This window comes from Culicoides brevitarsis, chromosome 1 (assembly GCF_036172545.1).
Source record: "Culicoides brevitarsis isolate CSIRO-B50_1 chromosome 1, AGI_CSIRO_Cbre_v1, whole genome shotgun sequence".
NCBI classification, from domain to species: Eukaryota; Metazoa; Arthropoda; class Insecta; order Diptera; family Ceratopogonidae; genus Culicoides; species Culicoides brevitarsis.
The window spans coordinates 9,087,089-9,112,181 of record NC_087085.1 but is presented as its reverse complement, the minus strand read 5'-3'; the positions used below and the strand labels follow the sequence as shown (position 1 = coordinate 9,112,181).

The 25,093-nt window shown below is 24.5% G+C and overlaps 1 protein-coding gene across 1 annotated transcript in view; it reads left to right on the top strand.

Annotated features, from left to right (window-relative positions):
• LOC134838014 (protein charybde-like) overlaps positions 1–23,148 on the top strand; it is a 246,258-nt gene extending 223,110 nt beyond the window's left edge. The window contains exons 2-5 of the mRNA XM_063853447.1: positions 18,640–18,784; positions 21,406–21,748; positions 22,058–22,168; positions 22,286–23,148. Coding sequence (XP_063709517.1) covers positions 18,706–18,784; positions 21,406–21,748; positions 22,058–22,168; positions 22,286–22,370 — 618 coding nt within the window. The 5' untranslated portion in view covers positions 18,640–18,705 and the 3' untranslated portion in view covers positions 22,371–23,148. The remainder of the gene's footprint in view (positions 1–18,639; positions 18,785–21,405; positions 21,749–22,057; positions 22,169–22,285) is intronic.
• The last annotated feature ends 1,945 nt before the right edge of the window (positions 23,149–25,093 follow it).

Below are 25,093 nucleotides of genomic sequence, written 5' to 3'. Positions count from 1 at the left end.
TGTATAATGAGCTCTCTTGTACAGATATAGAGGTTAAACGCGTACATGAGGAATCCACTAATGTACAAAAGAGTTCGTCGGGCAAAAAGGTTTAAGTAATTTTACAAAAAAAAAAAAAAAATGATGAAGAAAAAATCTCTCGGGTAAACAAACGGTCGGGGATTTGAAATATTCGTAATAATTGATGATGAATTGTGTATCAAAGACAACAAAAATATAAATTTTTATATATTTTTTTGTGTGTTATGAAAGAAATAATCGTGATTTTCAATGATTTTTTCATTGATGGTCAATCATTATAAATATATATTGGTAATATTGCTCTTAAACGGATTATTTTATTTTTTTAAGGTTTCAGATTTTTTTTTTAATTTTTTTGTGAGAACAAAAGAATGGATGATTTTTATTACGAGAATTATGGTAGCTTAAAAAATATATAAAAAAAAAATTGTGTGCGAAACAGAAGATTAATCTAAGGGTTTTACATCAGAATTTTCTGCTTCATAAATAATTTATCTTCGGTGGTCTACATGTTTTATTTTAAATTTGAGGAAAAAAAAAATAAAATAAATTAATTATAATTTTAGATTCATTTTTTGATATTTAACACCTTTTTTTCTTGTTAGTAATTATCCATATTTTTTTTTTTTTTTTTTTTTTTAGATGTGAAAAATATATATATATATACTAAAAAATAATTTTGTGATATTTTATACATTTTTTATTATTAAAAAGTTTTTATATTTTTGTTTTTTTTAAAGCAATTAAAATTGAAGACAAAAATTATCAAACAAAATAATTAAAATTTTATATCAATTTAATATAATTTTTTTTATTAATTTTCCATATTTTTTAAAATTAATTTATAATATAAAACTTAAAATTAATTTTTTTAATAAAAAACTTAAAAATAATTTTAAAAATTTTTAAAATAAATTTAATTTTTAATTTAAAAATTTAAATTAATTTTAGGATAATTTTTAGATATTTAACATAATTTTTCTCCTTAGTAATTCATAATAAAAATTACTTTTTTAATAAAAAAAATAAAAATAATTAAAATAAAATAATAATAATAATAAATTTTAATTTAAAAGAAATTAATTTTAATTTTTTGAGTAAAAAAAGTTTTAATTTTAAAATAATTTTTTTTGATATTAATTTTCTTTATTTTATAATTTTTTTTTAATATTTGAGCGAAATGGAAAAAAAATATTATCAAATATATTAATTATAATTTTATATTAATTTAAAATCTCTTTCCTGTTAGTAATTTTCCATATTTTTTAAATTTTCTAATATCAAAGCTAAAAAATTACTTTAAATTTTAAATTAATTCTTTGATATATTAAATCTTTTTTTCTTGCTATTAATTTTCCTTATGTTTTATATTATAATTTAATATAAGAGCAAAAAAAATATAAAATAAGTTAATTTTAATTTTAGATTAATTGTTGGACATTAACACATTTTTTTTCTCAATGGAAATTTTTCTATTTTTTTCAAAAGAAATTTATTGCTTTCAAAAAATAAATGTTAATTTATGTATTTTGCTTTAATGATGATTCACCAACTTCGCGAATCACGAAAAATCGCGAATTTCGGAGCAAAAGAAGAAACGCGATACAAAATAAACAAACGAGCTTCAAAGAAGAAATGAATAAAAAAAGAAGAAGAAGAAAAAACAGTAAAAAATACGACCCATTTGACATTCAATCTTGTTAACTATTATATACTCTTTTCTTCTTTTTTTTATTATTTTTATTTATTTATTTATCATTTCCTTATAGTTCCACGAGAAAACAAGATTCTGCACATTTGCTGCACATCCACATGTGTTGCAAAACAACCATATGTTTTTTGTGACTTGCCTATCGCATAATGATTTGCATCTCGATACACAAGACGACAAGAAGACGAAAAGAGAGACACAAAAAGAGATTATCAGCCAATATAAATGATGCAACATTTAACGGTAAACTATCATCGCCTGCGATATCATGTGATATTTAGAAGGAAAAAACTCGTTTTTTTTTTAATTTTTTTTCTTCTTGTAACGTTTGAAACCTGACCTAGAACGGTGCCTGCCTGCCTTCGCGATAAATTAAAAAAAAATATCAATACCGATTTTCTTCTCTTCGACACACGCCAATCAACGCCGCTCAGCTGAGTCAAGCGAACATTTCGCTCGAAACAATTATTACTGCTTCCAAGTACTCAACAACTCGAACAACAGTTGTACATTTGATAATGATGATTAAAATAACATGATGGTTAACTACTGCACACTACAAGCAAAATCATGCATTTATTAAATAATATTCACACAATTAACATGCAATGATCTTGTTATTTTATATTGTCTAAGTTTTCAACTGGTAGTCATGCCGAGTGATGAAGTAAAGTGAAGAATTATTTTTTTTTTGCATCGACTTGCATATCTTGCGTGTCAAGATGTGTGTAAATCAGGCAGTAAAAAAACATGTTTATCAAAAAAAATAACTATATAAATAATGTGAATGTTAAATACACATTCATTAAACGAGAAATGAGAAGAAAAAAAGGAAAAACAACTCATATTGCGTACAGCGGGTATTTTAGAAGCAAAATATGGTGTGATATTGACGAGGTTATTCTGAAAACGACAACGACGACGATGTGTGGTTTGGTAGAAGAAACACGGTTTTAACTGGAGGAGGTGTGATGGAAATTTTCTTGACGGAAACTCGAGGTCGTATTTTATGACAGAAATTGTGGCAAGATGAAAAATTAATGTTGCTGTAGCGTGTTTTGAAAAAATAGACCACCTAGAATGAGAAAAAAGTTATTTAAAGGGCAAAAATTAAATTTATTTTGACATTCAAAGCTTGTTTTAAAGTAAAATAGAACTTTTATAAAATATTCAAAAATGTTTTAGAATAAAAAAAAAATTATTTGAGAATTAAATTTTCTTATTTTCTTTTCTTTATTAATTTTTTAAATAATAAAAAAATATTAAATTAAAATATATATATCATGAAAATTTTCTAATATTACGTAAAATAATAATTTAATTTATTTTTTAAATTTATTCATTAATTTTTTAAAAGTTGATTTTTTTAAATTTTTAATTTAATTAAATTATTAATATATTATTAAATTTGAAAATTATCAAATGATGATAAAATTTAGTAATTTAAATCTAATTTAAAATTTCTTAATTTTTATAATTTTTTTATGATTTTTTTTAATTTTTTTTTATTTTAAATTATTTAATTAATTTATTACTTAATTAATGTAATTTATTTTTATTTTATTATTATTTATTTAATAAAATCTCCAAAAAATAATATAAAATATTAAGTAATGTTTTATTTATTTATTTATTTATTATTATTATTATTATTATTTTATTTTTTTTTTTTTTTTTTTAATTAAATTAAATAAATTTTATTTTACTTATGAAAATTTCAAAAATAAAATGCTTTAATTTTATTTTTCAATATTTGAAAAAATAAAAAATATTTTTTTTTGTTGTAAAAACATAAGAAATTATCATAAATTAGATAATTTTAAGCAAAAATGACCCTAAAGAGCACTTCATTATAGTTTTAAGACCCAAAAAAGTCAAAAATAGAAAAAATCTTTACAAAAATATAATTTTAAACATCAAATAATCATTAAAATACCTCATTATCGACAAAATAAAGAACTTTTCAGCTCTTCTACTAAATTTTAATATCTCCCTAATCCCCTTGAACACTCATTATTGACCCAAAAATCAACAATTTATTTACTAAAGTGCATCTCTAACGATCAATCAGGACTCTCGAATGCATAAAAGTCTCTTTAAAATAATTCAAAGTAATAAATTACCTCTGGAGATCGATTCTGCATACCCCTAGCATCACTCAATTTCCTCCGTTCTTTAATAGTTTTTGAGACTTAATGTAAACAACATCTCCTCACATCACATCTCACATATAAAATATAAGAAAATGATATCTCGATTTCTGTTCTGTTCATTTCTGTGTCGATGCAGAAATAGAGAAACTAGCTGCTGGTATTATAACTTATACAATTTTATTGCATCATCCATCTATCTTCGAGTCTTATTATTATTATTATTATATATTTTTGTTCAAATACATAAACTTTATAATAAACATCAGCGTCAGAAGAAGAAAATATAATCGTAGTTAGCATTTCATATAAAATACAAAATTTATATTTTTTTTCTTCTTCTTGGAGGAGAAAAAAATCAGAACTCTGAATTATTACTTTTTTTCTGTTCTCTTCTGTTTAACGATTATGATGTGCTATTGATAACTCAAGTGTTGCTACCTACAATAAGTTCAAATGTTTACAAGGCATGACAAGACAAGACATGATATTTATTTAATTAAATTGCATCATTCACTACATTTTTTCTTCTTCTAAGTAGTTTGGATGAGTGATGAATAAGGTAATTATTTATTTTTGTGTGTAAGAATTTTTTTTCAAAATTAATTGATTTTTGAGGTAAAAAATATTTTTTTTTTAATAAATATTTTGTCTGCCCATTCAATTTTATGTCGAAAAATGAATCAATATTTTTTTTTAATTTAAAAAAAAAATTTTAATTTTTTTTTTTTTATTTTTTAATAAAAAAATATTTTTTAAAATTTTTTTTAAAAAAGTCATCAATTTATTTAAAAAAAAAATAAATAATTAAAAAAAAATAAATTAATTAATTAATTATTTATTGGAGAAAAAAATTAATTGCAATTTTTATTTCTTTTTAATTTTTTTTTTAAATTAAAAAAAATAAATTTTAACGAAAACTCAAAGAAATTCCTTAAATAATTTTAAATTCTTTAAACTACAGAATATTTTTTTTTTAATTTATTTTTAAAATTTTAAAAGAAGACATTTTTTTTTAAATTAAAATATTTTAAAATTAATAGGTAAATAATTAAATTTTTATTTTTATAATTAATTTATTAATTTTATTTAATTTTTTAATAATTTACAAATAATTTAATAGTCAATTTAAAAATTATAAAATTAATTTGATAAAAAATTTAAAAAAAAATATTTTTTAAAAAAATAATTTTTTTTATCAAAAATAAAATAATTTTCGAAAAAATCTGAAAATTTAAATAAAAAAAAATAATTTTTAAAAATTAATAATAAATAAATAATTTTAAGTAAAAAAAATAATTTTTTTGAATTTTTTTGAATAAAATTATTTTTTTGACTAAAATATATTAAAATTAAAAGAAAATCAAAAATCATGTTTAGAAAAAGAAATGACTTTCATTTTTTTTAAAAGTCAAAAATCACATTTACCTGTTAAAATAAGACAAAAAAAATATTGAATGAAGTCTGTCTGCAAAGCTTTTTGTTTCGTTACGATAAACCTTAATTGTCATGCTGAGCAAAGTCGATAACGAGACACACAAAAAGTCAATCAAACATCAAATTTAGCATGAAACAGTAAATAACGAAGTTTTAAGCCCCTAAACTCTTTTTTTTTACGAAAGTGGCTGCAGCAGAGAGGAAGCAAATTACTTTCATGCCATAAAACCATCGAAAATGCACCCATCACGATAAGACGGAAGACATTAACACACAAAACTTTAAACTATCTCCTATTGAGTGTCTGTGTAAGTGTACAACTTTTAGTGCTCTAACAAACTCTCTATTAAAAACTTTCATAGATATCAAAAATTTTACGGAATGACTCGACAAGATATGTAACAAGACATGTTCAGTTCACTTCACTTTGCTGCCTTATCATTTTTTTTTCGTTTCTTTATTACTGTTTAAACTTTTTTTTTTATCCATGCACGAGGAAAAAGAGCAGAAAACGAAAAAAAACACATTAATTACACTTCATGCATTACTTACATATCAGAAAAAGAGAAACAGAGTCGTACACGAGCATTTTAAACATTTTATGTATCTTCACATCCGATCATATTTATGGTTATTATGACTCAACTCACACAAAAAATAATATAATAAAAGTGATATTTACGACCTTGGTCTGTTTCTTACGTTTATTTTCGCTTTGCAAGGGGTCCTTTTTCTTCTGCTTCGTCTTCTGGTCGTCATCGTGCTTCGAAAAAAAAATAAGTTTTTTCTGTGTGACACGTACTCGTCTCCACTTTACGATAAGAAACTGGTCTTTGCGTATTTTTTTTTTTTTTGGACAAGGCACTGCTGTACGATAGACATCTGATCCGATGCGTACGTGACGATCGTAGTGTGTCCCTTTTCAGCAGGCAGAAGATTTCTTCGGGCCCGATATTGATGGAATTTTGTTTGTTATTCCTTTGATTTTGTTCTTCGACATTTACTTTTATTTTGAATAACAATGCTTTGCTTCGTAAAGATCTTTTTTTTATTATTTTATATTTTGTTGTTATTTTTGTTCAAGAGAAGACGAAGAAAAAAAGAAATAAATGAATGTGGTGTGATAAGAAAAAAAATAATAAAACGAAATAAAATGAGACACACCCATATTTTTCAGTGGATATCTTTTTTTCTCTTCTTTCAACAAAACATCATCAAGACAAATCGACATCTGAGGGGTTTTCTCAGGCCAGGTAAAGTTTTCAGTAGACGGAAATTTCCTTAAGACCTTAATCTTTTTCTGATGCAATTTTGTTGTTTTATTCCATTAGTTCAGTAAGTGCTCCTCCAGCTGACCGGCATTTTTTCTCTCAGGTAGTTTTCGTGCCCCTCAACGATTTGCATGGATGCCCTCAAAAAATATAAAAAAAAATTGTAAAAAAAATGCATTTTGCTACAATCGCATGTATCTTAAAGGCCTTTTAGTTTGTGTTTCAATTAAATATAAAAAAAATAATTCAATAACGAATGGAAAAAAAGAGAAACAATTTATTTGCATGAGTAATCCTTTCAAGTTCATTCTTTAAGTTTAAATTAATAACATTAAGCTTTAAATGCAGGGATTGAATTTATTATGACTTTAATTTAAAATAAAAAAAAACATATTTTTAATTTTTCGATTAAATTTTAAAAATAATATTACAAAAAAAATTAACAAACTAATTATTAATAAAATTTAAATTAAATTAAAATTAAATAAATAAATTAAATTACATTAACAAATTAATTAAATTTATAAATAAAATTTTAATTAATTTAAGATTTTATTTCTAAATTTTTTCTGATTAAATTTAAATTAAAAAAAATATTGTTTTGAAAATAAATGTAAAAATAATATTTTTTAATTTAAATAAATAAAAAAATAAATTTTAATTAAATAAAAAATTAAATTAAAATTAATTTTAAAAAAATAATTAAATTTTAGTATAATAAAATAAAAATTTTAATCAATAATAATTATAAATTTAATAAAAAAATAATAAATTTTAAATAAATTAATAATTTTAATTAAAATAAAAATTAAATTTAATTGAATTAAAAATAATTATAACAATTTAAAAAAATAATTAAACCTTTATTAATATTATTTTAAATTATTTATTAAATTTTATTATTTTTTTTATTTAAATTTTTTAATTTAATTTTATTAAAAAATTAATAATTTAATTAAAATTTTTATTTAAATTAAATAATTATGTTTTTTTTAATTTAATATTTTAACATTTAATTCAAGTTTTAAAAAATAATTAATCTTTAAATTGACTTTGACAGAATAAAATTAAATTTTTATTTACTCAACATTTTTTAACTTAAATAATTTTGCATATAAAAAAAAACTTGCTTACTTTGTAGCAAAAAAAAATCTACTAGATGACTTTCTTGCAACCTCTGATGTGACGTAACATTGTGAGAACTGATTGTTGTTACCATGTCCATTCTTATTATTATATTTTTTTCCTCCAAAAGAATTGTCATTTTTTTGTATGACGAAATCTTTGTCAACTTCTTCGTCAACAACAACAAATAACGTGTCTATCGCGTTTTTGTCTTATATTCCATGTGTACGACAAAAAATAACAGAAACGTGTTCTTATGTGTTGCTAACCAAAATATCACCTGATTATAACAACACAAAAAAGTATATTATAACCAGAATGACACTTCAGCATGATTGTTTTATTATACAATGTTAAAAAAAAAATTAATGGAAATTTTTTCATTGAATTCTTTTCAATTCTTGAGCGCATTTTTAACATCAATAAAATAAATAAACGGACTTCTTTAACCAAAAAACCCAGATTTCTCATGTAAAAACTATTAAAATGTGTCAAACACGTCAGAAAAAAAAATAGAATTATTTTTTATTCGATGAAGATGATGATTCATCTATAAAATACGGTACAAGGGTAGGCCGGTACTCACACACATAAAAAACTTTTTTAATGTATTCTATCGAAAAATTAATATTTATCAACCGCTGACCTATAAAATGACAAACAAACGTGTCTTATCAGCTGTTTAAATTTAACGTTAATTTCAGGTGTCCGATTGTTTCCGAATGATGCAACATTTTGTGCGGAGATTAATTAAGTAAATAAACTTGGAACGATTAAAAATTTAAAAAAAAATGTTCATGACCAAAAATAATGTACTTTTAAATTTTTGTCATGAAATTGAACGGATACAGGTAATAAATACGTTGATTGATTGGATCTCGGAGCTCGGCATTGTTGTTGTGTGTTGATTCAATTATTCCAATAAATGCATGAAAATTGTCCTATTTTACTAGTTTTTTTTTGCTTCTTTAGTTCAATTGAATTGTGAAACGCATTGAATTTCAGTCTGTCGTCAATAAAGAGATTATTTATGAAATTTTGAAATGCATGTTTATCTCGATTTCAATGCAAAAAAAAAACTGAATAATTGAGTTTGTAAGTACGACCAGAGATGAATTTGTTTAGAAAAATGCCAAAAACGTCAGCCCTTGCACACAAAGCAATCATGTCTCGATAAATATATATGAAGAAGAAATCCATTGTTAATTGTTGTATTTTGCCTTTTTTCTATAGTTCACTGCCTTTTATGAGGCGAACACAAAGCGCTAGACAATACCTGTTCAATTTCTTTGTCCCTCGGTGCGTACATCATGTGCGGACCGAGATATGGAACGATATATAAATATGAAATGAATCACTTTGCTCTATTATTATTTTTATGTACGAAGAAAAATTGCTTATCTCCTCTATCCATCTCTCCTCATGTAAGTTTAATCCACATTTCCTCAACAGCAAGTACATTAAAAAAAATAAAAAAACGAACAACAAATGATAAAAAAGAGAAGAGAGAAGCAAAATGCATAAATCCTTATCCTGCAGGTACAATACTTGTTCTTTTTTTCGATTCGAAAATTTATTTATTCGTCTTTCTCTAATCATAATCGCTTACAACTCTGCCAACAATGAAGCAAAAAAAAAAGAAAGATCAAAGTAATTCAATGAATCATGAATAAAAAAAATAAAATCCGTATGGTGAAATCGATTCAAACAATCAGTTTACAAAAATATATTTATAGGTACAAAAAAAAACTTGTTTAAACATCACAACTAGTGCATCAACAACGCACAACTTTGGAGCATGTTTGTTCACTTTTTCGCTGCATCCATGGACAAACGGCGATTTTTCCGTAGCGGTATCGCCAGTATATACTTACAACATGAGCGAGCCCTCAAGAAATTAATAAAATACTACTAATGTTCGGATCGGAGCAAAAACTTGTTCGAACAGGTTTTATTATGTCGCGGACTCGTTCGATAGATGTTGCCATTAGGCAGGAATGGATTGAAACGAAATAGTTTTGGTTGCGAGTGGAAATTTCCATTGCATGGTAAATTATTCTTCTTTTGAGTTATTCGTTCAATTTTTTTTATTGATGTTTCTCTTTTGATTATGTAGTTTTTGATTGTAGTTTTTTGATTGGTATTGATGGATAAAATTGACGAATTTAAAAGTTGAAAGTTAAAATTTGAAGCTAGAAGTAAAAATTGATTAAATATTTGTTTAAAAAAATTAATTTATACTTTTTTTTAAATTAAAAATTAGCTAATTCATTAAAGATTTTGTTTAAAAAAAAAAAATTAAGAGAGATTTTTTCAAAAAAAAAAAAAATTATAAATTACGTTATATTAACTTACGTCAAAATATTTAATATTAATTTTTGAGTTTATTTAATAATTTAATTTTTTAGATCTTAAAATACATTTAAATATATTTTTTATTTAATTTAATAAAATAATATACTTTTTAATTTTTAATTTAATTTAATTTTTTAATTTATTTTAATTGAAAAAATATTAATTAATTATTAAATATTAATTAAATTATTTAGAAATGAAAACTTTTTATTAATTTTAAATAGAGACATAAAATTAAAAAAAATATTTTCTTAATTTGAGTTAATTATTTTTTAAATATTTTTATTTTCATAAATTAAAAAAATTATTTTAAATAAAAAAATGTAGAAAAATATTATATAAATTAATTAATTTAATTTAATTAATAAATTAAAAAAATTAAATTAAAAAAACATATAATTAATAATTTAAAAAAAATGATATTTTAATTCGAGTTATCAAAATAATTTTAAAAAAATGTTTAAAAGTAAAGTTTTTATTAGAAAAATATTTTTGACTTATGGTGTTTGAAAAATATTTAAAAAAAAAAACTTATAAAATAAAGATACAGATAATTTTAAAAGATCTTTTAAATTATCTTAAAAATCAATTAATTTATTATTAAAATAATTTTAAAATTAAAGCTTCGAATAAAATTCTGTCCTAAAAATAAATTTAAAAAATCCTAAAAACTAAAAAAAAAATAATTTGAAAAAACTTTCCATAAAATTTGTTTAAACAAAATTTTAAAATCACAAAAGAAATTTTGACCATTATCTCTTTTAATATATTTTTCTTGAAAACATGTTTAAACATGTTTTTTAAAATATACAAAAAAAAATTAAATTTTATTTTTTTTTGCAAATCTCAAATATTTTTAAGAAAAAATCTATAACAAGGAAGTCAATTTCTCATCCAACTACTGTCCCTGCCTACAAAATCACTTATGTACTTCATACGTGCTTATTAATAGTTTCCCGTTTCGCTCATACACACACTATTTTTTTTTTCGTACAAAAATAAAACGTTTTGCGAAAAGTTGACGGTTATAATAATGATGAGGCGATAACACTAATATATACATATTATGTATTTATTTATAAGTTAAAATACGCTCGACATATGAATCATACGGCAACTTTCGCGAAGTTTCCTTCTTCTTCTACACTCTGCCTGACACACATGTACGAATACGTCACACATGCATGTTCTTACGTGTTTATTCACGCGATTGACACGAAAAAAAAAATTATAATAAAAAAAAACGTTTCAAACTGTATTATTAATGTATTATGAAATTAATCAAGATGAAGATGAATCAAGTGTTTTTTTTTATTTTTTTTTAAGAAAAAAGAGTAGAAGGGATTTTTATTTGACAAACATCGGTCGCCTTTTTGTCCATTTTTAAATATTAAAAAGAACGAAAAGGGCGAAAATAAATTAAAGAAACCTTTTTTGAGACAATAAAAAACACGTTTTGACAGAGGGCAGCAATCAAAGATGAAACAGCCTTAAAAGAGACGATAATAATCATAATAATAATTTAAAAAAATAAAAAAAAAACTGGAGAAAATAAGAAAATTATTACTCGCTCGTCTCTTCTTTCTCGTGTGCTGCAAGCTTCGTTGCCGTGATGATGATCGTTTTATTGTGAACAAAATGCGTGCAACGTGAATCTTGAAAAATTATTTTATGATAGAAGAAGAATAAAATGTATTACAATTTTTTCCTCTTCTCCTCTCTTATAACAATAATTTATTTAACACTTTGCCTTAATGGAATTTTTTTAATGCGTTTTTGCGTATTTATAAAATTTTTTATGATGTTTTTAATTTTTTTTCTCTCTGCGCTTTTTTGTTTGTATACGAGAACAAGTCGTTTGTGATACTTAATTAATAATAATAATTTTTATTGTGCAAATGAATTACTTTTTTTCGGGTGCGAACTGTTTACTTTGTACTTTAATATTCATTATCGTTAAATTATTATGTGAGTCTGTTGCGACAAAAACAAAAAAAAATATAAAAATATATTTAAATTAGAAGTTCAAAAAGTTTTAGTGTCCCTTGTTTGTTTAAAATCTTTCTTTTTATTGTGTTTCGGGGTACAATGTGTGTTTCTGTAAATATGAGGATGGAACAAAAAATGATAAAATTGTAAAAAAAAAATTTTTATGAAGAAAGAAAAAGGTTGAGCAAATAAATTTTATTTAATGTGACGCAAGAAAAAAAGTTTCGAGCAACAAGCTGGACCAACAGTTGAAATTTTTCGTTGCGACAACCTGCCTAATGAGTTCTAACGAAAAAAAAAAACCATCAAGATCACCGTTTTGTTGTCATAATTTAACGGGTTTTGCGTCAACAGTAAAAGCAAAAAGACTCGAACATAATTTTATGCTCTACTCTTGTAGTCTCGTTATAGAGATCACAATAAAATACAAAGAAAAAAACTGTTACTGTTGTTTCTCGTTGTTGTTGCTGCTGCTTTGGCAAGAAAAGACGTCAGTTACGTACAAAAGTTTAAAATAAAACGAAAAGAAACTTTCTCTAATGACTTTTATGCTACATTTATGTTTATCTCTCACTCATTTTTTTTTGCGTTTACCTACTAAAAAAAAACAAAAAAAAAATGGAACGGTGATCAGGGCACTTCCTCCCGAAAAAAAGTGTAAAGGCATTTCTTTTCCGTTCTTTGTTCTGTCATTATCAAGCTCATTGCGGAAAACGATCGTCGTCGTCGTCGTCGCTCCCTCATATTCAGAGTCATTCAAGTGTGTAAATGTCGAATAAAGTACTATCTAGAAACCCGAAAAAATAAAAAAAAATAACCTGCTACCTTCCAAAAAGTAGCAGCAGAATGAAAAAAGGCGATACGAAGGAGTTCCCGCATAATCGGTATCCCCTTGCCTTGAATTTTGTCTCAATATGTAAATATAAACATCAAGAAAAAAAAGTAAAATAAATAAAAAAGGAGAAAAACTAATTTACAAAGATCTCTTCTTCTTCGTCAGTGCCGGCTTGTGTATTTTATTTCTATGAGGTAAGGGCAATTTTTGAAAATGTTTCATATTTTATCTTAGATATTTTTAAAAAAAAAAATTAAGGAATATTTAATATAAGAAATAATTTTTGAGGTTAATTTTTTTCAATTGTCAAAAAATCATTTGAATAAAAATTAATTTAATTAATTATTTTTTTTTTAATAAACGAAATTAAATTGTTTTTAAATTAATTCTTAAAATTGACATAAAATTCATATGGTTAAATTACATAAAATTTTATTTTTTTAAAATAATTTTTTTATAATTCTAAATAAATAAAATTTTATTTTAATTTTTTTGGTTCATGAATTGGACTATATATTAATTTTTATTTTTAAAAAAGAAAATTTATTTTATTTTTTTACAGATTTTTGACAATTTTTAACCAAAATCGAATAATAAAAAAGTAAAAAAATAATTTAATTTTTTTTTCCAAAATTTGTAAATAAACACATTAAGAAAATTATTTTCATCAAAAATAAATAAAAATGAACTAAAAATTATTATTTTTTTTAATAATTTAGAGAATTGTTAATATATTAAAAGCATTTAAAAATTAATTAAAAATTTTAATTAATGGAAATATTTTTAATTAAATTTTATTTTATTAAATAATTTGATTTAATATTTTTCTATAATTTCTAAATAAACAATTTTGAAAATAATTTTATTATAAATTACAAAATTTAAATTTAATTTAATTATTAATTTATTATTTTTTTAAATAATTCTGAAAAATATTTTTAAAATAATTAATTAATAATTAATAATTAATTAAAATTAAATTAATTAAAATTTAAATAAAAAATAAAAATAAATTAATTTAAAAATCATTAAAATGCCTTTTCTATCTTAAAATATTATTATTAATTTTTTTTCTTCATTTAATTAAGATTTTTACAAAAATTTAGATCTACGAACATTTTTCAAAATAGCAATCGCCTGAAAAAAAATTTGTTTTTTTCATTCTCGTGAATGTTCTGCATGTGATATGTGTTTTTTTTTAACGAAATATAATACATAGCGATAAATGTGAGGAAGAATAAGAAATAGAGAAAACTAGAGAGAATGTTAAATGCAAATAGACCAATATCCTATTATGGTTGAAGTGCTTATAGGTAGCAAAGTGGAAGAAAACAGGGTTTCGTTATCAGATGTGATGTGAGTGAGTGAATTTTGTCGTCGTCGTCGCAGGTAGAAAAGAGTCTAGATGACGACGTGTGTTAAATTGTTCAACATGGACTTATTAAATTTTTAGATGCTCTTTTTTTTTCGTCGATTCATCAATGTTTCATCTGTAAATATCCAAATTACTGCTTTTTGTGGAAATGGTATCATTACTGTCATCAATTGATCCTTTTTTTGTAACTCCAAACGGAAAAAAAGTCACACATCGCCTTTGTTTAATCCAATTTCGATCAATAAGAAATAAAAATCAAGCAGAGTGTGAGTCGATAAACCAATAAAATATACAGTCAATCCAGAATTCAGTTGAAGACACGTTGGTTGCTGCTTGCCTCGCACACATAATATTATTATTCAGAGTCAAACTTGATTAATATTTATTTTCTCCTTCTCCGATACACGCTTGCCATGCATAAAACGTGTAGCCTCTGAACTATCGGGGTACAATATCGACGCAGCAGCAGCGCACCGAGAGACAGACATAAGTCAAGTCAAGAAGAAAGAGAAAAATTGTATGTGATGGCAATTTATACCTCACGGCGATATTTTTTTTTTCATGTATTTATATATTATTATTTGCTCAAATGCATCTCTCGTACTCGTAAATATTGTGGAAATGAATACAAATTATCTGACTTGCCTATCGGAATAAAAATAAATTTACATTAAAAACGTCGATCGTGTCTGCAAAAGGGCTTGACTTTGTCTTACGGAACGTGTACGTTATCACTGCGGCGGCAGAAATGATATTTTTTTTTTCGTGCAACAAAAAATATATACAAAAATAAACGTCAATCAATGCGATTCCGACCAAATCCAGAATTGAGTCCACTGAAGCAGTAAAAAAATTTATTGCATTGTGTCTGTAAATGTAATTAAAATTCTACATAATCCCGTATAAAATATCGTCAACTGCAGTATTTTTATTTATTTTGTTTGTCAAAAAGGGACAAAAAAAAATAAATTTGTGGGAAAAATTCGAAAGGGTTCAAAAATTGATTAACTTTGAGAACCCTGGGCAGGTCAGTAAATTTCCATTCAATGTTTATTGTTTAACATACTGAAAAAAAAATCATGTATACATAAAATAAAATAAAAAAAATGCAATTCGCTGAAGCAAGCTATTATTATTCTTATTGTTGTTGCCTTTTATGTTTTATTGAACTGACTGTGTATGCTTCTAACGAAGGTTTATGGGATATTGATTTATTTTACTTTACAAAATACAACATCGTTCGATGGCTCGTGCAAATTCAACATTTTATTTTCAAATGTAAAACGAGCGAGCGAGACGAAAAAAAAACGACGAAGAAGAAGAAAAAATTATTTTGAATATAATAAATCTGTATAAGCGTTTTTACTTTAATCCAATAAAGCAAATTATATTAAATGTTCGAGTGTTTGAGGATTTTTCGAACTTTTTTCCGTCTACGAGAAATAAATATATTTATTGCATGTATGCGGCTTACGGAATATCTTACCATTGATAACTTACTTTTTTTTCTGTATATTTTCATTTTATTCAAATGCCTGAAAATTTTCATAAAATTAGTTCATAAAAAGTTTATCATAAGCTGCTTTTTTACTGTACATGGATTTTGTAGAGAATTTGCTGTAGAATTAGGAAAAGGAGATTTAATTTTTTTTTTCACTTGAGTTTTCGAAGAATTTCTAAGTATAAAAAAAATTTGCAATTCGTGAATTAAGTAAATTTTTGCTAATTTTGAGTCATAATTTATTTTTTTTCACTTTTTTAACAAAGTTGATGATTTTTTTCTGGCCTGCTGAATCAGAATTATTCAGAAAAAAAATCAACTTTTTTTTTTTTAAAAATATGAGAATAGCCATTTAAGTAATTTTCATCCTCAAAAAAAAAAATTTTTTTTTTCACTTTAATTTTTTTTTTAATTTTTAAAATAAAAATTATTTTAATCAAATTTTCTTAATCAAAAAATCACTTTAATTTATTTTCAGAAAATTTTTAAAATAAAATTACTTTAATGAAATTTTCATCTTCAAAAAAAAAAATATTTTCACTTTAATTTATTTTTATAAATTTTTTAAAGTAAAAATTAATTGAATAAAAATTCATGATGTATTTAAATTCGAAACTTCCTGGAAGAACTTTTTCCATATAACATAAAATTAAAAGTTCTTCTTCTGCACTAAAGTCACCAATTAATTTTCTCATAAATCATACAGAAAAAAAATAATTGCCTCCGAAAAGTCAACAAAAATTAATTTCCGTTGCAATTCAATTTCCTTTTCTAATTAATTTATAACCCTCACACTACAAGATTTTTCATTAAATATAAATTTCACTGTTTCTGTTCACCGAAAAAACGACAAAATTACACAGAAACCACTTTTTCTTGTCGATCAATAAAATACATTTTACCGGCGAATCGGCAATAAAATAAATTTTTCCTGAATTGACAAAAATAAATTTTCTTTTTTGCCTTACACAGCAAGAGGCAAAATTATTAACATTTTAGTTTTTTTCTTGGAAATCAAAAATTTATTTCGCTTAAGTTAATTCTCGGAAAATTATTTTCGATTTTTTCACATTTTATTTTTTTCGTGGAAAAAAAATAAGGAAAAATCTTTTTTGTGAAGAGAAAAATATTTTTTTGTCATGAAAAAATTTTTTTCTAACAAATTCGTGGAAAAAGGGATTTATCTCTGTTAATTAAATTATGAGTAGGAAAAAAATATTTTCACACTTTCTCAGAAGTTGTGATTCTCAACGGAGAAGAATTTTTGAGAAATTTAATTTTTTTCGAATTTTATGATGAAAAATATTTTTTTGTTACACTAAAAAAAATATTGTATGAAACCGGTTTTTTTTACTTGAATAATATTTTTTTACTTAAAGAAAAAAATTTAAAACTCTTTAAAAAATTTTTTATTCACAAAATTTTAATTTAAAAAAAATTATTTTAGACAAAAAAAATAAATTTACTTTAAAAATGAAATTTTTGGTTGAAAAATTTCATGAATCCAATTTTTATTAAATTTTCTTTTGCTTTTTTGACCCGGAATTAATTTTTCTTTATTCACAATTTTTTTTTCGTTTTTTTCTGAGTAATAAAAAAACAAAATTCACTTTTTTGGATTTAATATTTTTTTCTCATGTATTTTTCTGAGAATTCCGGATATATTTTTTCCATAATATTTAATTATTTTATTATTCGTCAAATGGCTGATGAAATTTTACACATATTTGAATATTCCTTTTGTACACGATTTTTGTGTACATTCACACACTATATTTATACACAGGATCTTTTGAGGGATTTTCGTAGCAGCAGCAGAAGAAGTAGGAAAAAAAACAATTTTAATGGAAAATTTTTAATAAATAAGCCTCTCCCCGTATAGCTGCTACACACAGATATCCCCCAAACTATGGTATTAATAATAAAAGAAAAAATCTGATGAGCAGCGTGTGTACGTGTCTTCCCTAGTTGACTGCTCATTCTCTACTTATGCCCATTATTCACTAACACTTGAAAAGACCGTAGAACCAGCAAAATTCGCCTGCGACGTATGTGTGTGTGCCCCTTTTTTGTTATTTACTTCGTCGTATGCGGCACGACAAATGTACGGAAGTACATAAGCTAACACACTTCCACATCTGATTTTCCGTGTGTGTGCCTTTGAATGTGTGTGTACCACACAGCTCCATATGTTTCGCATGCAGAGTCGCGTTTGCGTACTGGCACGATCGGAAAACGTATAAATACGGGAGATTCGGTGCCGGCCGGGTAGTAGGTCTTTAACAATTGTCGAGAGTTGAACTGTCTTCGTTTTGTTATAACTCATAAAATACAATTTTCATATTCAACACACAAAAAAAAATATATGAAGAAAAAATAAATTTACACATAGGCAACAAGAAAAATTGAGCCGGTCTACAACAAAATAAAATTACATGAAAGCTGATGAAAAGTAAAAAGCATAATTTTTTAGAATAACAAATTGAATGAAAATTCGCTGAAAAAAAAGAGCTGAACTATCCAAAGAAGAAAAATTCATGAAAAGATACAAATTTGAGCAATAATTATAAATTAATTAAATAAGGCCATTTGTAACGACAAAAAGAGAAATTTTCAATATATATGAAGAAAATATAGAAGAAAAAATATATCAGAAATCCATCTCAAGGAAAAGCTGTAAAAATTACATGAAAAATTAAAATTTAGTAATAATCAAGAAAAGTGATACCAGAGTGCTGTGAATACTGCTTGAAAAAAAAATAAATCTTAAGAGGGAAAATCATCCAAAAAAAAATATTGAAAAGTCTAGTTTTTGTTACGGAAAAAAAAGATAAAATTTAAAGACACTTACACACACGAAGAAAAAAAGTTTTCCTTTCACCCAACGTTTTATCAATAAAAATCTGTCAAAATTGACGAAGTATTTGAAGAACTGATGAAAATGGAGGTCCTTCCAGTACAAAATCAATTTATGCAACGTCAATTCGGCGCATTGGGAACAAATAGAGTCCAAGGTAAGTCTCCAAAAAATTTTTTTATATCTTTAAAAAAAATAAAAACACTCCAGTCAATTTCTCCGAAACACGAAAAATATAGAATTCATTGATTTTTATGTTAAAGCTGTTAGTAGCTGACGTAGTTATGTAAAAAAAAAGAAAATATAATAAAATGAAAGGTATACATAAAACGTCGGTTGGTCGGTTATTTCTCTGGTGAATGAACATTTATACATAGAAAAGTATCTTCCGACCGTCTCTTTACTTTTTTTATTATATTTTCTGGTTTCTCTTTTCTTTTCTAGTTTTTCTGTGTTCCGTAATAATAATGTTTAAAAAATCATATTTTTTCTTCGGTCCAACGTCAGAAAAGAAAATAGAAATTTTTTAAATGAAAGATTAAACATATATCAAACTTTTCCCCAAAAATACAAAAAAAAAAGTTAATAAAAACTTTTCTCTTCCGTATAAAAAAAAAATAATTTTGTACTTGTAAAAATTTTTCCGTACGCAACGAAGAAATTATCACTTCAATCAATTTATTTCCTTATCCACCTTTAAACGTACGAAAAATATTACTCAGCTGTACGTTTTATAATTTAATTCAAGAAAACGAAAAAAAAAGTAAAAAGTAGAGAGAAAAAACTAAATCCATGAAAAACTCAGTTCAGTACATTTTCAGTTCAATTCAAACTCTTGTTGCTATGCGAACTTTCTCGATATATAATTTTATGTAGTAATTATACGTCTCGTACAAGGCACATATGACTATACGGCGCTCCGTAGACACAACTTTTTTCAAACTAAAGTACATAAAAAGACCTTCAGTAAATCATGTAGACACTAAGTACTAAGTACAAAAAGTACATAACAAAAAAAAACAAGTACATAACACACACACCGACGAAAACGAGAAACTAACACTCCGACATCGCGTCGTTTTACGGTGTTAGTGACCCCTTTCGGTGTGTTAGTGCGTCGCTTATGTACTTTGCCGCTGTCGGCTGTCTCAGAAGGGAAATCATATGTGAATCGCGCTGTGTACGGAAAAATTGTCTAACCGGCACATACCCACACTCCAATACCCATGCGCAACAAAACACATGATTGCCCCTCCGTGTATGCCGAACAGCTGATTTGTGTAGTGCGCTACGGCAAAAATTGCATCTGTGTTGGTAGAAAATTCATGGCAGCCAACTCTTTGCTCACATTCTGCTGCTGAATTTTGTCCGAGTAACAACTCGTCGAACATTTTCGTAGTTTTTACAAGAAAATCACTTTTTATTTTTGGACTTGTAAAAATTTTATCGGTTCGGACAAAATTTAGTCAAAGTCGGAAATTTTTTAGATTTTCTTGTTTAAATTTTTAAAAAAATAATTTGTTAAATAATTATTAAAATTTTTATTTTTTATTAAATTTGAAATATATTTTATTAAAAAAAAAATTTAAAATTTTTTAAAATGTACATTCGTTTACAAGATCATCACACCGCTGTGAAACAAGCAGAATATGACGAAAGTAGTCTTAAAAGTATGAAATTTTTTTATTTTAATTTTTATTTAAAAAAAAAATATTTTTTTTAACAAAAAAAAATCAATAATTTTATTTTATAAAAAAAAAATAATTTTTCGTCGTACCACAAAGTGCCGGTCTCCTATTGTTTGACATTTTATTATACATTAAAAAAAAACGTTTCCCTGAAAATACGGATAAAATTAATCCTTTTAAAAGTTTTTATTACACTTGCATATAATTTATTACAAAATGTCACAAAAATTCCCTGTTATTATTTGTACATTAAAAAAGTTTAATTTTATCCATTTTACTTGCGGCTCAAAGTTGCTATTTCTATCGCATTAAATTTATTTTATAACACACATCAAGCTAAAATTATGTTAAAAGTTACACACGAAGTTTTATATTTTTTTCGTTTCGTATAAAAAAAAGTTATAATTTAATTCTCTTACATAAGAGAAGAAAATGAAGAAAAAAAATTCGAAAACGTAAATGTATGGAAAGGCACTCAAGCAATGAAACAGCTGTTTTTCCGTTCTTCTATGTTATTTCATTCCATCGTAATTCGTGATGATTCTTGGAAATAATTTTTTTTCGCTCTCCATTTCCTACTGACTTCAATTTTATTATTCATGTCCGAATTGAAAAAAAAAATTGAAATTTGGATGGAGAAGAATTTGTGGGTTAAATTTTTGTGTGTAGCGAGATATAAATTAAAAGATAGATGAAAAACAATTATTTTATTCATTAAATTTACACGCGCATAGTATAATGGCTTGAAAATAATTAATTTCAAGTAAATGTTACAGAATGAAGAATGGATTCGCATTGTACTTGAATTAATTATAGACTTCATTGTTTTTTTAGTTTTATTTACATATATGAACAAGTACAACTATTTCAATGGTATTTTTTCCTTTATTTCGAATGAGTCATGATTTCTTGTGTAAATACAAATTAAAAGAAATAACGAACTAAAAAATAAAAAAAAGAGAATGCTAATGATCCATGATGCATTTTTCACATTAAAGTTGTTCAAGCGGAGCAAATTGACTGAAAATGACTGCAAAGCAGAAGTTTTGAACTTCCTATTAATTTTTTCCTGTTTTTTTTTTAATTTCAGTATCCGAATGGATAACACCGCCATCAAGTACTAATCATAGTAGTAGTAACACAAATAATAATAACAATACAAATAATAGGAGTCAACAAATTGAATCAGAACCACCAATTCCTATTCTAAGTACGTCGCCGCAAGAGGATGCGTTGCAAGCACTCACGTTGCGTCTCCAAAATGAACTTAGAGTGGCCAAACAAAGGCATTTAGAGTGCACTGAAGTATTATTACCGTCAGACTTGTTACATAGGATAGCGGAGGAGATGTTTGTAATGTCGGAAAAGGAGCCATGTGGCATCCGTGGATGTAGCTTATTTATTGAATTTGAAGATGAACCAGATAATACGAGGTAAGCGAAAAAAAAATTCCAATTTTTTATTTTTATTTTTTTTTTACTTTTCGTTGAACAAACACAAAAATTATCGTCAATTGAAACTGATTTGTATCAGCAGTCAGTTGCGACTGTCTGTGTGTTTTTATGATTATTTAATGAATTCCAATTGACTTTAATTTAAGGCAATTTAAAAGTATTTATTTGGCAACAACTCTATTTTTAGCAACGAACTTTTGTCATTATTTACTCTTCTCCGGCTTTTAACTCCACTTATTGACCATAATTTAATTTTTCATCAATTTTTTTTCGCTATTGTCTTTGCAGGCGTATCGCTTCACTGAAAACAGACCCGAATACAGTGTCAACATTTGAATTATATTTAACACTTAAGCATGACCGTAGTGGATGGACTTCAATTTTGCCACAATTTTTAAAGTAAGTAACTTTTCTTTTATTCCTTACATAACAAAAAAAAATATTTTTTTTTATAAGACAAATTTAATTAAATGAAACCTTTTCCCCTTTTCTCTCTCTCTACTAATCTTATTACAGAAATTTAGCACGTGGCAGTACAATAATGATTAGTCCCGAATATAAATTAACAAAAACAAAGTTGTATCGTTCATTTTCCGAGTAAATAATCTTCTCATCCAACACCTCTTCTTACGGAGAAAAAAAAATAAATTGTAGATGAGCGAAAAAAACAAACATTAAAAATTATATACAAAAACTTCTTTTTGTATCAGTGATGTGCATATGAATTTTTTAATTAATTATTATTATAACTACTATATTACTACAACAATACATACTAAACTCAACAACAAACAACATTATCGCTACAAATATATTTAAAAAAGAAACACAAGCATCTAATCATCAATAGCAGTAGGAACCGTGTCTCAGATCTCACATACATACATTTATACACACATATAACTACATTTAGTAAGGATTAGACGAAGAAGAGCCATCTCTGAAAAGCAACATACACAAAACACAAATCATCATCACCTTGCGACGAACAACTGAAATAATAATGATAATAATAACATGGTAATCGTTGTGGAGTTCTCCCCCCATCCATCCCCAAATTCAACCATCATTCGACGTTGAATCCCATCTTCCAGTGTACTAAAATTGTTAGCAAGAAAAAAAAACTAAATCAACGCTTCATCATCTCTTTTGGACCAAATATAACCGTACAGTACAGTTTTACTAAGGTAGGACACACCTTGTATAAGAATTTTTGGAATTAATTTCTTCTTGTATTATATATTATTTTTTATTATAAACATCATTATTATTATTATTGGAAAAAAAAAATTAAATATTTTACTACAACATAATAATTAATAATAATGAATATAAAAAATATATATAATCACTGATTAAACATATGATTAAAAAATACTAAGTACAATATTATTATAATAATAATGATAAAAATAATGACTGACTGTCCGTATAATAATAATAATGAAAAAAAGTATATATTATAAAAAAATGTGTAACAATGTCGTTTATTAATATTAAACAATAATCTATCACATGATAGGGATAGACAAAAAAAAACAAACGTAATAAGAGAGAAAGATCAATGAAATATATAATATAAAAAATTAATAATATGAAGGGATCACTCACCTTTTTAATAAAAAAAAACATCAACAATCATTTTTATTAAGTCGTCTCGTATTTTTTCTTCTAAATATATATGAACATTGAATTGACAACAAAAATAACGCCTAAAAAATAATGTAATAATTTTTCATACCTTTTAGAAGTTCCTATAGTTCTACTATTACTACTGAGAAAAATACAACAAATAACTATATATTTGTGTAATAACGTCCATCGAGTCAATAATAATTATTATTATTATAATCAAGCTGGTCCTAATATATTATTATTAAAAAAAAATATTTTCTTCTTTCTCACATGTTTTATTAATATAATCATGTTACATGTTGTACTTTTTTGCTACAAATTATTGACCAGTTTTGTTTTTTCATTCAAATTTATTTAATTATTACAATGATATATTCATAATATTCATCAGACTTGTAACTTTTTTGTTTAAAGTGAGCGCGAATCACGACACACGAAACGAACACTTCTAACAAAGGAACTGATGTTTATTTTGTATATTATTATTAACTTTCTTGGTACAATATTAGTGAAGAGGAAATATGAAGGATACAAATATATATCGCCTTAAAAAAGTAAAAAATTATAACAACATTGCGTTTTTAAGAAAAAAAAGATTGTTTTATTACGTTTTTTAAATAAAAGTAAAAAGAAAAATACACATGATGATAGGAACTTGAAATACAATCAACATCATGAGTTTTCAAAGGAAAAATTTTATTATTATTATTATCGATTTTTATAAAATATCATTATATTATAAATTTATAAATCAGTTGTGATATAAATGCAAAATTTGCTCCCATCCCTCTCGTGCACTTTCTTTCTTTCGATTTAAAATGATTAATAATTGAAACAAATAATGATGATGGTACAAATAAAATACAAAAAAAAAACGAGAGGAGCCTTTTTTAACATTATTAATCATTAAAATCTATGCTCATTATTGAGAACTCGTCTCAAGTAATGATGTGAATATCAATTTTTTCGGAAAAAAATATAGCAACAAAACTTTAAAGCAGCTAATGTAAAAGTGCTGTGCTTGATACATAATAAATTGGATTATAATATGATCGAAATAACGTTGGAAAAAATTTGAATTATAATCATATATATGAAACTTTTTAAGTACAATTTAAACATGAGAGTCTCGTACTTTCATTTTACTTTGTCAAATTTCATTTTTTTATAAATTTTATCGTAAAAATTAAAAAATAATGTTTAAGTTGGTGAGTTACGTTTGAATTTTTGAATGAATTGTGTTTGTTTGTTACTTTTACTAAAAAATAAATTTCGCGCGTCGATTCGTCAACATAACGAGATATCCCACCCTTTTGTGATTTTTAAAAATTAATTTATTTTTTTTCTACCATAATAATTTGTCATGATAAAATCCGAATCCAACCCAAAAAAGAGCTTTTCCGGTCATAATAATAGTTATCATTTTAAACAAATTCAAAATGGGTTTCAATTTTCACGAAAATTTTGTCAGAAACAAATTAAAAGTAAAACATATATAATAAATGGTATAATTATTAATGTGAGTGTGTTTGTTCAAAAATATTATTATTAATAACAAAAAAATAAGTGTATTACTCCTGTTTACTTAAAAAAAATATATAAAACAAGGACAGGCCTCTCATTATAAATATAAACATATATGAATAATATGCAAGAAACATTTTTGGATCAATTGGGTACAATAATAAT